Source organism: Aythya fuligula, chromosome 10, assembly GCF_009819795.1.
Source record: "Aythya fuligula isolate bAytFul2 chromosome 10, bAytFul2.pri, whole genome shotgun sequence".
Classification (NCBI taxonomy): Eukaryota; Metazoa; Chordata; class Aves; order Anseriformes; family Anatidae; genus Aythya; species Aythya fuligula.
The window spans coordinates 9,265,324-9,281,688 of NC_045568.1; the positions used below are offsets into that span (position 1 = coordinate 9,265,324).

General features: G+C 47.9%; 1 protein-coding gene across 2 annotated transcripts; it reads right to left on the bottom strand.

Annotated features, from left to right (window-relative positions):
* Positions 1-372: 372 nt before the first annotated feature.
* On the bottom strand, positions 373-15,821 carry RBM5 (RNA binding motif protein 5). 2 transcript variants are annotated; one of them, XM_032193805.1, is made up of 25 exons: positions 15,678-15,821; positions 15,245-15,551; positions 15,098-15,214; positions 14,622-14,777; positions 12,587-12,656; positions 12,029-12,102; positions 9,651-9,734; positions 8,558-8,618; positions 8,360-8,425; positions 7,790-7,950; positions 6,820-6,917; positions 6,272-6,359; positions 6,040-6,117; positions 5,883-5,955; positions 5,270-5,355; positions 4,845-4,923; positions 4,498-4,589; positions 3,811-3,975; positions 3,200-3,346; positions 3,052-3,123; positions 2,387-2,566; positions 2,091-2,165; positions 1,492-1,589; positions 1,284-1,413; positions 373-1,000 (listed from the first exon to the last, which is right to left on the bottom strand). In XM_032193805.1, exons 1-25 carry the CDS (start codon positions 15,692-15,694, stop codon positions 875-877), a joined length of 2,700 nt encoding a protein of 899 aa, XP_032049696.1. In that variant the 5' UTR covers positions 15,695-15,821; the 3' UTR covers positions 373-874. The 2 variants fall into 2 exon arrangements, with proteins under 2 accessions (XP_032049696.1, XP_032049695.1); XM_032193804.1 differs by having other exon boundaries at positions 15,098-15,551.
* Positions 15,822-16,365: the final 544 nt, after the last annotated feature.

The window sequence follows — 16,365 nt, forward strand, 5'->3', positions numbered from 1 at the left end:
ACAGAAACGCTGTCCAGAAATCCAGCAGGGGCTCATAAATAGGGCAGGGGAACAGCCTGCCCGCTGCCCTGCCTCAGGGCAAGGCTCCCCTCACAGGGACAGCCTGGGGGCAGCCCTGGAGCGAGCTGCGTGAGCACAGGGAGGCTCTGGCCCCAGTTCCAGAGCAAGGAGAGCTGGGGCTTGAGCCAGCCCCCGTGCTGGAGCTGTGCAGACACCGGGGGCGAGGTGCAGCACAGCGTAGGGGGGGAAGGAAGGAGGCAGAGCGCTGCAGGGAGAACCCAGGACGAAGCCTCGTCAAGGAAGAAGCAGAATCAGAGAGAGGACGAAGAGCGTTGGCAGCTTATTCTTCATTCACCCACCGAGAAACAGAAAGAGAAGCACTTTTGGATGTATTTCATTTGGAAATGAGCCAAACTGGCACCTAGAATCCAAGTCTTCAAAAAGTCTATACAAAGATGTATCATACAAAATGTACAGGAAAAGTTCTCAAAAAAAAAAAAAACAAACAGACAATACAACAAAAGGAGAGCAGAGACGGTGCGAAACCACAGCTACCACGTCCCAGCCCTGCTCTGGAGGGCAGGAGCAGCATCCAGACAACACGCTCCAAACACAAAATACATTACACTATATACACGACCGTAGAAAGATCAGCATCCCCTTTGGTCTAGCGAGGAGCTCTCCAGCATGAAGTCGGGGCAGTTTGGACAGTCTGCTCATGGAAGTGTAACATGCTGAGAGGGGAAAAAAGTCCCAGGGAATGAAATGGTCAGCTCTAACCCATAACCAGAATACAGCCAGGCCACCGAGGCTACAGAGTTTAACAGTCAGTTCTGGCTAACAAGTTTACTGTTGACCCACGAGCCAGAGCGCGCTACTCCATCTCTGTGAAGCGGGCGAACATGGCTTTCCGCACCGCATCTTTGTAGGAATCCGCCGTGGAGACGCCGTACGAGCTGCCCTTGGCTCCCAGGCCAGCTCCTCTCATCCGCACCTGGGCCTGCAAGGGAACAGACGAGGGTCAGCTCTGCGGTGAGAGGCCGACTGCCTGCCCTCCCACGCACAATCCGCTCTGCAGAGCAGTGAGGGAAATGCTCTGTCAAGCCAGCGTGATGCATCTCGCTACAGACCAGCACCAGTTAAGACTGGACACTGGGGAAGAAATTTCCATGTTTGTAGCCTTAACACCACTCTCACCCCGCCCCAGCACGGTGTCTTCCAGGGATCTCAGCAGCGAGTGCTTCTGAATAGAAAAAATGCACCAAACGTCCATCTCCGCTTACCTCGATAGGTGCAGTAATGCCCTGACATTTTCTTCCCAAGCCTGACCCTTCCCTCCAGCCCATGGCCTGGAGCATCTTGTTGCCAATGTTACTGTTGTCAAGGCCGTCTTTGGTGGGCTGCTCGTAATTACTGCAGGAAGAAGAGATCAGTTAATTACGTTGCTTCTCAGCAGTTGATGCAATCAGCGAGGAGCTTTCAGGTACATACACTGTGCCAGCATCATAGACCTTCTTGCGCTTCGGCTCGGGAGGCTCTGGAATGCCGTACTTCTCCCGCCTCTCAGCTGCTCTGTCTCTGTATTTCATCTGCAGTGAGGTAACCAGATTTGGCAATGGTTTAAAGTTGCTTATTTACACATGTGTACTTACACTCGGTATTAGTATTTAGTATAAATATTAGTATTTAGTGTAAATATTTAGTACTGATATGAAGAAGCTGCAGAGCATGCTTGGTGCCTGCTCTTACAGTATGTTGTGCGCTGCAGCCTGCCCAACACCACCAGAAAGCAGAAGGGGAGCAGCTCCCCAGCCTGCAGCCTCAGCTGTTTCACTGCCACCAGAAGGTCACCGGCCCCAGCACAGCTACAGCACCTCTGAGCTGGAGGAGAAGGCCCCTTCCTGATAAGCAGTAGCTGTGGTACAGGAGACGCCTCTCTCCACTGCACAGGACAGCTCTGAACCTCAACCCGAGAAGGGGTTGGCTTACAGGGCTTATCTCATTAGCATCAAGTCAGGATAAGGAGAGCTCAACATTATCTGTGCAAGCCCTTTTCCATTAGCCACTCATCTGTTCAGTTCAACACTGACCTCTCTCTCACGCAGCTCCAAGGCTTCAAGTTCCTGCTCTGAAAGCTTTGATCTCCTATAGATGTCCATGTTTTGCTGCAATGAGAAGAAATTCACGTTAACAACATGAGATGCAGAACACCTCAGCAAGCAGGCTGCACAGCTACTCTTTTTAAGCAAGTAGCTGACTTCAAGGAGAAAAGCAATCCACCTGCAATTATTTTTTGCAGCAAGAAACAGCATTCCAAACATGCAGCATCGCTTGGTTTACAAGGAATTACAGCCACCAACTACCTTCCTGACAGCACAGGACTCACCTTGTGCAAGTCAGACAGCTGCTGGTGCCTAATCAGTGCATCTTTGTTTGGGAACTGCCTTCTACACAGCAGACAAGCCATTTTCTTCCAGTCAGTCAGCTTCTCTTCCTCGTTCTCCATTCTTTCCAGTAAGTCCTCATCATTATCGCTGTCGCCACTGTAGGCAGCCACAAGACCACGCTGGAGAAGAACGATAGCATTGATGTGAGTGCAACAGCATCATCGCAGTTAAGAGAGTCCAAAAAAGATAACACAAAGGCTGTTACATGTGTTTGTTGTGCAGGAAACATCACTTTCTGGATGCTAAAGGACGAAATGCAGCTCAAAAGAACCACTAACTACAGTGGCTGCAAGGCTTGGTCCCACTACCAAACAGTGGTCTGAATACAGAGGTTTTGGAAACCTCAAAATGTCAGCTGAGCCTTCGAGGCTAGAGGAAATCAACTCCTCTCAGCATCTCTCAGCCTCCCAGCCTACTGCACTTGCATGGGGGATCCCTGTAACAACCACAGCTTTCTACAGGGGATGCTATGGAAATGCAGGTCGGAAAGCAGGCATCTGCCCGTCCCCCTCTGAAGTGTTTGACATGTGCCCATCATCTCTGTGAATACAGGAATCCCACCACTTCCAGCCACAAAGCAATCCACCTGCTACCTCATGCTCACCTTTAATGGATTTTCATCTTCACCATTTTTCATCACCTCTGGCAAGATCTGCTGTCTCTCAGACAGAGCACCCTAGATGAGAGAAGAACGCAATGAGCACTAAGCTCTGCCACGCCACGCTCTGCCACACACTTCTCACCTCCCTCACCTTTTTCTCAAAGAGGGCAAAGCCCGCATCTGCAGCCGCTGATTCTTTCCGTTCCTCCTCCCTGTTGCTCAGTGGCTGGAAACTGTTCTTGAAGTTCTCCTTCTGCTTGTTCAAACTCTTTGCCCAGCGCTCCATGTCTTTAGCGATCTGAAATGGGTGCAGAGTGGTTTGCTCAGACAGTTCCCTTCACGGATACCCGTCTCCTACGGCACTGACTCGATCGTTCCACTTGCACACACATTCCAGAAAACAGCAACCCACTATTTTTTACACTGAACGTAGTGCAGCTGTTTCCCTGGACACAGCATTCAAAAACACTGCAGTTTGCCTGTTTCACCCTGTGAACCCTTCTACCAACCCACTCTTCGAAGCGACAGCTCAGCTATACTCCCACTGCTCCTGGCATGCTTTTGTATCTGTTTCTCTTATGCAGTAGTTATTTCTGCACTCAAGTCTTTGCCAACTCCGCCTCTCTTCAGCCCTGCACAATGCCTGCAACCTGCTGGTACACATTCACCAAATAACTAGGATTGCCTTTGTCACTAAAGGCAGAGTACAATCTCACTCCACAGAAGATGTCAGCCCAGTTATGATCCCATTTCATCTTTCACCTGTTGAGCTGTTTTACTCTTAGGCTTCTCTTTCTTCTCCTTCACTTCTTTGGTGGTGGTTGTGGTCGCTGTTTGCTGATACGTGATACCTTCTGCAGCAGGCATGTAGGTCTCCTTTTCGCCATCCCAGTAAAGATACTGCTGGGTTAAGGCATTGTAGTAATACTGACAAAGACACAAAGAACCACAAGTTACACACTTCATATAGCCTCAGCATCCAAGAGAGAACCCCAAGAAAGCTGTCTGATTAAGACTAACGCATCAAATGAGGAGTTTTCCAGAGCATCCCAGGCCTTCGCAGGAGTCAAAAGGCACAGAGTGACTGAAACCTCTGTCCCCAAAGATAAACATTCTGCACAACAGCATGATGGAGAACTTTATCGCCTCTCCTAAGAGTGGACCCACCAAAACCCAGAGCAGTGTGCACTTTGCTGGATGCTTCACAACGGAATAGCTCACTGAGAGTATCTGTGACAAGTAATAACTCTCCCCAGGCCAAACTGGGAGAAAAATTGAGAAGAATTAAACACTACAACCAGAGGGAGGTGCAATCACAGCCCCTGCTGAGAGTTATCTGCTACTACAGCCATTGTGTTCCCCTCAGAGTACCAGTTTCACTCATACCCTAACACATACTGAGCTAACAGACATTGCCAGCTAAGACAGGTGGTTAGAGGTTGTGTTTACCTGGGAGTTAGGATCGTAGTAGAGCCCTGTTACAGGATCATAATAATATCCTGAAGATTCATCGTATTGGTAGGTAGATGTGTCAGGGACAGCTGCAAAAAAAAACAGAGCGGGGGACACAGGCATTCCAGTTAAATTCAGATCAGCACCTGAGATTAGCAGCAGCTACGAGGGCAGCCACGTCTGCAAAGCACTCGTATGATCCGTGCAGAAGCTCTTTGGGGACAGCTTCACCACAGCCTTACAGTGGTGGCACACTCCGCCAAAGCAAAGTCTCTCTCCTGACAGACAGAAGAGAGACTGATAGGGAGACACCTGCCCCCGCCAGCAAATTCCTCACAACTTACCATACTTGGTTCCAGGGACGACACCAGTGGGGGCAGTCGTTTGTGCCTGAGTGCTGGTGGTAGCTGGTGCTGCTTGTGTCTGGAGAAAAAAAAGAACAGAAGTAACCATGATGAGAAAAATCGTCCACTGAAGTTCAGAAGAACAGGGACAGCGAGCCAAGGCATGAGCAACCCACACTACGCACACAAGAGCTAGCTCTTCGTCAGTACACTTAGTACTTGCCTTTAACAAAGAACAGAACTATCACAGAAACGAAACGGCAGATGACACTGTTATAAACACGAGCGCTGTGACTAACTTGACCCGTGGACACTTCACAGCTCTGCTGCACCCACACCCACTTAAAAGAGCAGAGGCCACAGCCGAGCCAGATACCCCACGCAAGTACTGCCCCGGCACTGAAAGCCAGGAGCGCTGTAATTACCGGAGAGTCAGGTGAGTTTGTCTGTTGATTATATAACTGAGGACTCTGGGACACAACTGCAGCTGTGGTGGTAGTGACCGGAGCTCCTGCCAACAAAGAGAGCAGTAGTGGATAAGCCAGATCATTTGTAAAACAGTACTTCATCCTAGGGCTAAAATTACTCTGTTTACAATTTCAGCTCCCAATTCCAGCTCCAGCAGCCAAACAAGGCAATAAACATTCAAAAGGAGACAGATACACAGTGGGCATTTTCTACCCAGACAAGGAATAGTTTCCTTTTCGGGAGGAAGTTTTGCTCTCCAAGCCAGTGATTCCTGGCCTCCGACAGCTGCCAGTGCTGGGAATTTGTCTAGAGCTGTTTACACAGTTCTCGTGAGTCCAAGGCTTTCTGTCAATAGCCTGATACAGAGGCTGTACTCTCATCTCACAGACTAGAGGTCTCACTTGAGCAAACAGGCAATGCTCCTCTAGTGACACGCACTCATTCACACACCCTGACAAACAGTATGAGGCAATCTCCCTTCAAACAGGCAACTAACACAAAACCTAAGGTAAAAAAAACACTTGCAAACCATCACCACCAACAGCGCCTCCCGTGGGTTGGAAGCACTACCTGATATGGTAGCTGAATCAGAGTCCAACACGCCGCCTTGATTTTGGTAGTACTGCTGATAATCCTGGGAGTACTGCAAAGGATAATGTCAACACAGAGTGAGCAGATGCCCAAATTGTAACAACTTACCAGTTAGAGAGCAAGGGCTGCCACTAACCTGAGCATACTGCGTGTAGCCATCCTGTCCTGACTGGAGGTAGCTGTAGTCAAGGGTGCTGCCTTCTCCAGTCTGCGGCTAAAATTCAAACAGGTTATTGTAATTTTTAAATCAGTGAAGGTAAAAGTTACTGCATTTCACAATTTCAACACTCCAGCCTAACTACCACAGCAGATCTCAACTTTCATTTTGAAGGAAAACAGTACTGTGAGCAACAGTCTCCAAACCTTACCTGAGTGGACGACCACTGTGCCGCAGCAATGGCTGTGCTCGCCACAGAGAAGGCGCTGACCCTGTTACCATCGGGGAGAAGCAAGTCTCTGAAACCACAAAGATCACGCACCTGAGTAAGCACTGTTTTTTTCTAGCACGGCTACTACATGAGGAGGTAGAGCCTGCCCTTATGAGTGCTTTCTTCACAGTTCTTAAACATGCCGATTGTAATGAATGAGCCAAAGAACTGCTTGGCAGGTAAGGGCACTTCAGGCTCGTTGTACAGTCAATAACCAGTCGCTAACTTCCCAGTGAAACCACCGTGCTGTGTAAGCAAGCAGTTACAACGGCAGCTCCAGCAGGCTGGAGGTACATACAGGAGCCGTGTTTCTTGCTGTCTACTCTTCTCACACACGAGGAGGAAAAGGACCATGCAACACGAAACACGTAAGGGAAGAAAAGCTCTGGAGTGACAGTAATCTTAGCAAAAGCCACAGTGACAACTACAGATGGTTAATAAGGAATATGGAGGTGGGGGAGGAGAAATCAACTGCTACCGCAACTCACTTTCTGGCACTCTTTGCAAAGTCAACACCAATTGTTTTGCCATCAATTTTTAATGGTGGCTGAAGACTTTGTAAAATCTGCAACAGTTGAGAAGCGTCCTACAACGAGAAACACTCATTATTATGAAAGGCAGGTTATCCAGGAGGATTCAGAAGTTCCCAAAGCTTCACCTGTTCACAAATACATCACCAAAACCGGTTAAAGCTGTAAAAACACCTCCACCTCCTCTCATACTGTAAAACGGGACCCACTACAGCCCATGCACAGACAGTATGAGTCTCACTGAACATTCAACACCTAAAAATCTCAGCTTTAGAAAGCAGCTATTTGTTTGCCCCAAATTACTCCAAAAAGCAGGCCAGCAGAATCAGATCAGCTACCCACTTTCATCCTGTATCAAACTGTTCAACTCTGCTGAAATCAAGTCCGAATAGATCACGTCGCTCATCAATTCGAGCATCTCCAACAATGGAGGTTCTGGCACCCCTCTGGGACCCACATCAACTTCCCACCTAGTGAAGACATTTTCCTTGTACCTCACTCCAACTCCCCATGCCTGCTGCCTACTCTGCTTTCCCTATGGATGCTGCAGAGAGCAGCAAGATCCCCCCCCTCCTTCACCTTCACAAGGCAGAAGCCCAATTCTATGCACTTCCTCATACACTGTATGCTCCAGCTGTTTTGTGTGATCCAAAAGTGACCCCAGACCATTATTTGTGACCCAAATACAAAACTAGCCTTCAATCCAGAACAGCACTCTGCTATGAAAGACATTTCCCATGGGTTCACAACATCCCCCCACCTTTCTTCCAAGCAGCAGCTAACGATGAAAGGCTTTGACACATTCTCTCTGTGTCTAATGATCTATTAACCCTCAGGGAGCTAGGGCAGCCCACAGCACAAAAGCTCTAACTGCTTCAGCTACAGAAACACAAGCTGTTTCTCTCCAATACACCAGCAAGGCCCTCACCATGGCAGAAGACAGCTGCACAAATGCAAAGCCTCTATTCTGCTGAGTCTGCTTGTCTTTGATAAGACGAATATTATTGACTGCCAGAGAGGCATACGGAGACAAGGCAGTCATGATGGATTCCACTACTGTGTGAGGAGCAATGTTTCGGAGAATGATGGCTGAGGAAAAAAGAAAGTAAGACATTAGGTGTGCACATAAAGGCTTTCCAGAGTACTTCAACTTCTTCAAAGAAAAAAAAAAAAAAAAAGAAAACTCAGCAGTTTTGGACACGAATGTGTTTCCATTTCAAGAGTACAGTGTTTGGGGGGTTGGCAGGAAGAACTTGCTTCACTGGGAAGACGGGAGGGCTGTCAATACCCTCCCAAAGAAAGGAAAGAACTTCCTGAGCAGAAGCACTTGCCAACATTTGCACATTCCTGTCTGCAAATCAGGAACAACCTAATCATGGTGAGCACTGCGCACTCAGGAGAGTTCAAAGTGGGTTCCAAAGGGCAGTCTGAGGTACGACAAGGAGTTCTGTGCGTGCTTTCCCATGGCACTTCATGCAGTAAATCAGAGAGAACTTACTGTCACAGTAATAATCCACAGACTGAACGGCTTCTGCTGCTCCAGGTGGTACCTCCTGTTCTGAATCTTCACAGGAAGAAAGAGAAATTTTAGTCATGACATTGCTAAATTGCTCAAACGCATCATTCCACAGGACAGCCTAGGACCTGCAGAATCCTCTAAATTCAAACACATTCTCCAGAGATGAATGCAACTTACCGAATTTGTCCGCTCCGCAGCGGAAGCATTTTAGCCTCCTTCTGAAGTTGTAAAGGCAGCACTAGGAGAAATAAGAGCAGGTCTAGTAAGAATTTAGTTAATTTGCAGCAATGGTGACATTTGCTGTGTAACACTAAAAACAAGACATTCAAACCAAGTACAACAACAAAGCTGAACCTCCTCGAGTAATCAAGAACAGCAAAACCTGTCCTCATCTGTATCACAGCTGCTTTTCAGAACACCCCAGTTACCATTGTTCAAGTCAGTAAAAATATCCTGAATTATTTAGCTACTTCAACTGCATTGTCAGCTTACAGTCCCAGATGCAATAAAGAGCATGACGTTAAACCAAAGCACAGGCTAAAAACCGAATTATATTTACACAGTTGAAACACTGTTTTTGGATCTTTGGACACTGGTTTTGATCTTGCTATAAATACCTCCACTTAGAGGGGCGGTCAAACAAGTAAGAGCACAGCAGTAGGAGCAGACTCTCAATTCTACACTAGACCAGCAGTCACCCGAGGTACAGGGAATTCACCCAGTGACTTCCTGCTCTAGTATAATTCACTGCCTGGTCTTTGTTTAAAGCAAAACCGACCGTGTCCTTCTTGTTTCTGTCCTACAGCATGCACACAGCCACCAGCAAGAGCTGAAGGTCAAACTAAGGCTGAAGTAGTATTGATTTTCTAAGTAGAGGCAGCAGACTCAGGAGAATTCCCTCAGGATGGCAGCTGTTCTACCAGCCCAGCTGTGAACACTCAGCAACTCTTGGAAGATTGCTCTGGATCAATCACACATTAATGGGAACACCGCACAGCTTCCCTGGTACAGCCTGTGATCCGCTGCAGATGGCAAGTACACCACAGTCCCAAGCCTCAGCTTGTGGCCCAAGACCCAGGTGTCATCTGGTTAAACACCGCCATCGCTCCATCTATTTTTTGCTATCAGGTTGACAAAACCTTTTCGTTCATGTGTTTTAGTATTCCTCCTTAATTGCAGGGACCAGCAGGATGAGCACTGCTTCGTTCAAATCACTGAGCTGGTGAAAGGAACCGAAGCAAAGAGAAACTAATAAAAACGTGCACTGTACCTTGTTGCAGAGCCAGTCCTCAAATTTAGGCCTGGGGTTGCTGTAGTGCATCGCAATCTGCTTCCCTTGAATCACGAGCTTTTTCTGCAAAAAAAGGGGTTTCAGTTATTCCTGGAGCGAGGCACACATGTTCATTTTCCCATGGCAGAGCACCCTTCGGAGGAATCAGTGCTCCTGAATTAAATGGACAACATATGGGGAGGATGTGGAGGACAACCACCGCCACCTACACCCTGCCCATCCAATCCTGCAGAGAGGAGGACGAGGGCAGTAAGAGAATGGGATGTGGAGCAAAGATAAACGGAATCAGGGAGTGTTGAAAAAGTTGCCAAACACTAAACGCTGACATGGAACCAGGAAGTGTCTCGAAGGAGACAAAGTCCTAACCTGCTGCGTTCAGGATTAACACATTTTTAGGAGTCTCTTTGCCCCGTTTCTATTCGCTTCTGGTATAGTATTGAGCGACTTTTTAAACATGTCCTTAGGTGACTGCTTCACTTCTTCCCCTACTCCAAATTCCCCAGACCTTTAAACAACCACATTTGGATTACTTTTTCCAAGCACTTTCTTCAGAAGTGTCCCTTTGCAAATACAGTAATTCCTCCCAAAGGGACCCTGCTTAGAGCTCCCGGAGGCTGGATTACAAGTGCCACCAACTGAAATGTAACTCAGAGTGGTTTCCTTTGACAAAAGCATCAGTTCAATTGGAAGCCTGCACGAGAGGTTTGTGTTCTTCATTCAGGCAGGAACTCTCCAAAATGGGTAACTAGAGTGAAGCTTCTCCAGGGGTAGGAAAAGTTCATCACGCTTTCAGCTCTCACTTTACAGGAATTAGGAATTTAGAGTTATTTTAAAAGTCTCAGCCTCACACTCTGCCAAGTGTGGGTATGCAGAATGCCCTTTCAGTGCCCGGACATCAGAGCATTTCAAACAGGTGCAAGTGTCTGAGGAAACGTGCATTAGAGGCCAACCCCCAGACATTTTAACACAGGAACTATTTTTATGGCAGGCTGGCTTATTGCAGAGGTAACACAGTGGTGTCAGGACCAGTGGCTTTTCTGGTTACAGGGTCTGACAGATAGGTCTAGCATGTAGCATGAATAAGGCTCTCACATTCTGCACAACTAAAGAGGGCAAAGCCATTTCTCCTACCGGCAGGAGGGAGGGTTGGAGGGCCCAGCACTCACTGGATATGCACACATAGAAACAAAGCTGCTGGCACAGCTGCAATACATCATTCTTTCATCTAACAGTCAGCAACCGGGCTGCTGGGGAGATTCTATGTTTTCCCTACTACTAGGGTGGCTGGGTTACTGGAGTGAATTTGAATATTTGTTTCAAGAAATTATGCATCAATACAGCTTTGTATATATTAAAATTATCTCGTTTCTGAAAACACGCTCAGCATTACTTTCCTGACCTGAGTCTTTCCGCTGCACCCACCCAACCGAGCAGCACATCACAGAACAGAACTTGAACCACACAATGGGAAGTTACCCGTGGTACAAGCCACTGGAAGGCCATTCCAGCACAGGGCACACAGCAGCTTCCATCTGAGGGCACTAACTGCTTGCAAAGCTGTTACAAGGCCACTCCTTTACGTGTGAAACCAACACAGCCTAATTCCATTCCTCGTGCTGCCCAAAGGCCTTCACAGCAAGTATTCAGATGTAAAAAAGTGGCTCAATAAACTTCGCTCACTTCAGCATATTTAACATCTGTTGTTAAAACAGATTACCAACAAATACCCAAAAATGAGCAAATCCAAATATATTTATGGTGCAACAGGAAAACCTCACTGGAAAAGAAACTAGAGGACTCTTTGCATTTTGGCTCCTTATCAAGTCATACTCCAGAAAAGCCAAAATACACAGAATAACTTTTACGAGAACTCAGTTTCCACTGGATTTATTTGGAATAATCACGCTTTTTCCTCTAGAAGAGCCTCTGCTCTTCCTTTAACTCCAGGAACGCACCATTCTGATGAAGTGCCCCATTTTTTCTGAATTTTGCTCAGGGTTACTACCAATGTAATGCAACGATTGTGGGATCTGGTGCCTTCTCTGGCAACAAAGGAAATACCAGGTGGAAACAGGTTAGACTTTTCTACAGACTACGTGCTCTATGTTGAAAAGCCAATTAAATTGGCACCCTGTAATTTAGTACAATTGCACGTTTTAGGAGGAAGTGCTCAAAATAGCTGATTTTCTCTCCTAACATTACCTGTTATAATTTTTAATATATACAAAGCTTTTATTCTTTTAAATCACTGTTATGGAACAAACCACTCCGTCCACCTTTATTTTTTCCTTTTTTTTTTTAAACTGTACAGACTTTTTCCATTTTCAGGAATATCTAGACTTGGTGAGTGAAGCAACCTGATTGGCTTCCATCCAGCTGGTAGCATCTTGAAAGTGATAAAACTCCACGAAGGCGAAACCACGGCTTACACCTAGAGACAGCATTCAGATATAGACGGGATACTTGTGTTAGTCAGTTCCTTTAAAACAGGCGAATCTCTCTCCAACTGCTTCATTACTTCATGACAAAGCAGCTTTACAAATGCGACGTCAACAGCTGGGATCTGCTTGTTATTTTGCCATGGCAAGGAACCAAGCTCCCATAACTGGCTACATTTCACTCGATTTGCATCGATGTTTATAGGTAACCATGCAACAGACTACATACTACTAAACAGGTTTATGCTAATATTACTTACCAATACCTGTTAACAAAAACCCCTGTAGACAGACTTCTTTTTAACATGACGACCAGCTATCTAAAGTCTTCCAAAAAGCCACATTCCTTAGCCATGGCAAACCTTTTTTTTTTTTTTTTTATTGATTGCACGTGCTTGCAGTTTGGGGATAATTCTGGATACTCTTTTGGGCTGGGGAAGAGGAAGGTGATGTCAAAAACTGGATAAGAGCTCTCACCTGTCTTTCTTTTCATCAGCCTCACGTCTGCAGGCTGAGGACCTTCAAAGGACTCAATAAGCTCCCGAATCTGCGTGAGATTTTAATCAGACAGTTAAGATTTCAAATCTTGGCAGACAGCTAAGATAGATACAAAAGCAACCTCGCTTACAGTACATGCAAGGAGAACACAAATATAGAAGTCTGAACACCATCTTAGATAAAACGAAAACCATTAAGGAGAACTTAACAGGATGCTGTCGAGCATCAGAGAACCCACGTAGTCCTTTGCAGCGCTAAAATAATGGCCACCCTCACTTAGCGCACAGAATAATCCAGAATCTGAATCACTATCATCTTGTATCCCAAGGCTACTTGTACGAAATTTGGTAGATATTGTGCTTTATTTTTATTTTTTAATAAAGAATGCCACCAGCATCCCTCTCCCTGCACACGTAAATACATCCAACACCTAGAAGAGGTAAACAGGAACACAGAACTACAAGGCTCCGTGGTATTTGTATTCCTAAGTCTCCAACTATGGTTGTAGTCCTCCAACAGTTTTCCTTGTGCTTTTCAGAAAATAAGCTAGATTTATGATTTATTGCCAAATACCATGGTAAAGGGACATCAGCTCCTCAGCCACAACAAATCTGCAAGTTGTGCCACAAGCTAGATAAATTATTGTGGAGAGGTAGACAGTAGAAAGAAGCATTGACTTTTTTTTTTAAACGTAAGAGATGACAAAGCAAGATTTTTCAGTAGCTCTTAGAGCTACTACATTACCTACAACAACGCTGTTCAGCAAACTCGAAACCAATCTAAAAATGCCTGTTCATGTGCTAGGTGGAACTGACCTAGGATCTCCAATTTAAGAAGCTTTTCATGAAAAAGTAAAAAAAGCTGGAAAATGTGCACAACTACAGTCAGAAGCACCAATAAAATACTAACTTCAGTGGAAAGAAAACAGTAGTTCTAAGAAGCATAATCTAAAGATGAGTTCAGAATTAAGGTTACGTTCAGCTTTCCCAGAAATTATAATGCAGTTATTTCCACAACTGTAAAACTATGGCATTAATGCTTTAGGAACACAAATCATTATAAGTTGTTTCATGCAATGCCTGACTGGGTTCCATCACTTGGACGCAGAAGCCTATGCTTTATCCAGCCCTTAGCCACAAAAGTACACAGTGATTAAAAAGAGTACTTAATATTAGCAAAGAAAGAAATAATAATAAAAAATGCAAAAAAAAAAAAAGTCCACTGCACAAGTGGTGCAAAAGGATTTTCTACGTTAGCAACTGATGCACAAAAATAGTCAGAAGGGGAGTCTGCCTGAAAAAAATGATCCAGCTCAGCTTTTACGGTTTTTTTCCCCTTCAGATAGCAGCTTGTATCTCGGTAACAAAAATATTCCACCGAGGGAGGGATAAAAAAAAAAACACAAATGCAAAGCTAATCGCCTTCAAGGTCCTCCTACCAAAGTTAGATGACCACGTACCAAGCTCTTTCCTACTTCCTCCGTCAGCTCCGCAGCAGCCATTTTATGACTCGCACAGCTGTGCCCGCACAAAGCAGTTTTGTGCAGGGCCGTGCTTAGCTGAGGAGCTCTGCATCTGCTTACAGCTTCTCGCTTCAATAATAACACCAAAAATAACTGGAACGCCTCTCCAGCTGCCCCCCTCCCCTCAGTCTACTGGGGGGGGGGGGAATATCTATAAACAAACTCTCCCATATACTAAACGGAAAAATCAAAAGAGAACACATAACTTAAAATCAATGAAATTATAGGGGAAGCATCCAAGTGTGCACGAAAATAGACTATTCAGAGACAGTTCTGTTAATTTTAAACAGCTTAACATTCAAATGACCTGTTACTTAACAGCGACAGCTTGAATCCTTTCAGGATTCAAAATGGAAGCGCTCCCAGCACGTTTAGAAGGGGGCCACCATGATGCAGCTTTTAACAAAATGGCAGCAGCAGCCACGCAGACTTGCTGACACAAAGCTGTGGACTTCCCTGTGAGCGAGGAGAAGCCCCTTGCCAGCTACTTACATCGTTCTCTGTAACCGTGATGGGGAGGCCACGTAACATGATGGTCTTGCTTTCTTTCTCATCGTTAATGTCGTTCCTGTAGTCGTGCTCTCCATAGTCACCATCAGAGTGGTATCCATCTTCGGATTTATCACTGTTCCTGCGCTCCCGCTCCCTCTGAGAAGCCAGCGCCCAGAATTAAGCCCTGCGCTTTCTGACAGCGCCGCTAAAGCCAGACACCGCTCCCACCTACACCCACCTTCCCTTCCCACCCTCAGACATCCAAACTCGACCCCCGCCCCTCGTGCTTGCCCCACCAAGCCCCGGGGACCCTCACTTGGCTGTGCCCGGAGTTCTGCCAGTCCCGGGGGCTGTGCCTGGGGCCCCCTCGTCCTGGTGGGCTCGGCCCAGGCCCCCCCTGCTGCTGTGGGGCCGCTGCCAGGGCCGTCTGCAGTAGGGGTGGCCCCGTCCCAGCCCCTCTCCCCCGCCCCACTCACCTCAGGGCTATCGTAGTCGCGGCTATCGTAGTCTCTGTCATAGTCCCGGCTATCGTAGTCTCGGCTGTCGCGACTATCGTAGTCGCGGCAATCCCGGCTGTCGTAGTCCCGGCAGTCATAGTCTCGGCTGTCGCGGCTGTCGTAGTCTCGGCTATCGTAGTCCCTGCAGTCCCGGCTGTCACGACTATCGTAATCTCTGCAGTCCCGGCTGTCGCGACTATCGTAGTCGCGGCTGTCGTAGTCGCGGCAGTCTCGGCTGTCACGGCTGTCGTAGTCTCGGCTGTCGTAGTCCCGGCTATCGTAGTCGCGATAATCATCGTAGCGATCTCCGCGGCGCTCCTCGCTGGACCGCTTGTAGTCAGAGTCCCTGCGCCGGCTGCGGGACTCGCGCTCGTCGCGATCCTCCCTCTCCACGATGGAGCCGTAGCGGCCGCTCCGCTCCGTCCTGCTCACGCTGTGGGGGGCACCGGGCCGGCCTCAGAGCCCGCAGTACCCCCCCCCCCCCCCACCGCCGCTGCCCCGCACCGCACCCCCCCACCCCCCTTCCCCGCTCCCCCCGCCGCCTCCCCCCGGCACTCACCGCTTGTCCGAGCCCATGGCGCCGGCCACGATCCGCGAAGCCCCCTCACGGCGCTGTCCGCCACCACGGGGCGCCGAGCACACGCTCACACCCGCGCGCACGCAGCCCCTCGCTCCCTCGCCACAAAATGGCGCCGAGGCGACTGCCCGTCTTCTACCCAGCAGGCACCGCGCCCGCCGCCTGGAAGGTTCCAGCCGCCGCGCAGGCGCAACGGCAGCCGCCCGCCGCGGGGCACGCCGGGAGTTGTAGTTTTTGGGGGTGCTCCATTTTTCATGTCGTTTAGTGCGATTTAATGCAATAACCGCTGCTGCCGACCCCTCTGGGGCCTTTTGCTCCTTTCCAGCCTTTTTCTCTGCCCCAGGAGATGGCTGAAGCCTTGTAGGTCCAGCAGTGAGCCCCTCCTGCTGCAGGAGGACTGGGACGGGGCAGAAAAGGCTGAGAGTCCTTGTGAGAGGACTGCCATAAACCCCACCGTGAATAAACCACATGCCCCTGTGAATAAACCTCATGCCCCTGTGAATAAACCTCATGCCACCTCTTCCTTGTCGTGCCTCGCTTTGTTTTTCTATTTGCAAAAGCAAAACACGCCCGGTGCGGTGCCCTGCGCCAGCTCCTTTGGCGCTGCTCCCTGGGAAGGGAGCCAGAAACCATGGGGACCCACAAGGGAGGGAAACAAGGGGGTAAATCC

What these genes read in the sequence shown, in the direction of transcription:
- RBM5 (XM_032193804.1), bottom strand. An exon ending in GCTGATGAAAAGAAAGACAG is followed by an intron (nt 12,103 to 12,586) that starts GTGAGAGCTCTT and finishes TGCTGTCTCTAG; the next exon opens with GTGTAAGCCGTGGTTTCGCC. An exon ending in TGATTCAGCTACCATATCAG is followed by an intron (nt 5,356 to 5,882) that starts GTAGTGCTTCCA and finishes CTTTGTTGGCAG; the next exon opens with GAGCTCCGGTCACTACCACC.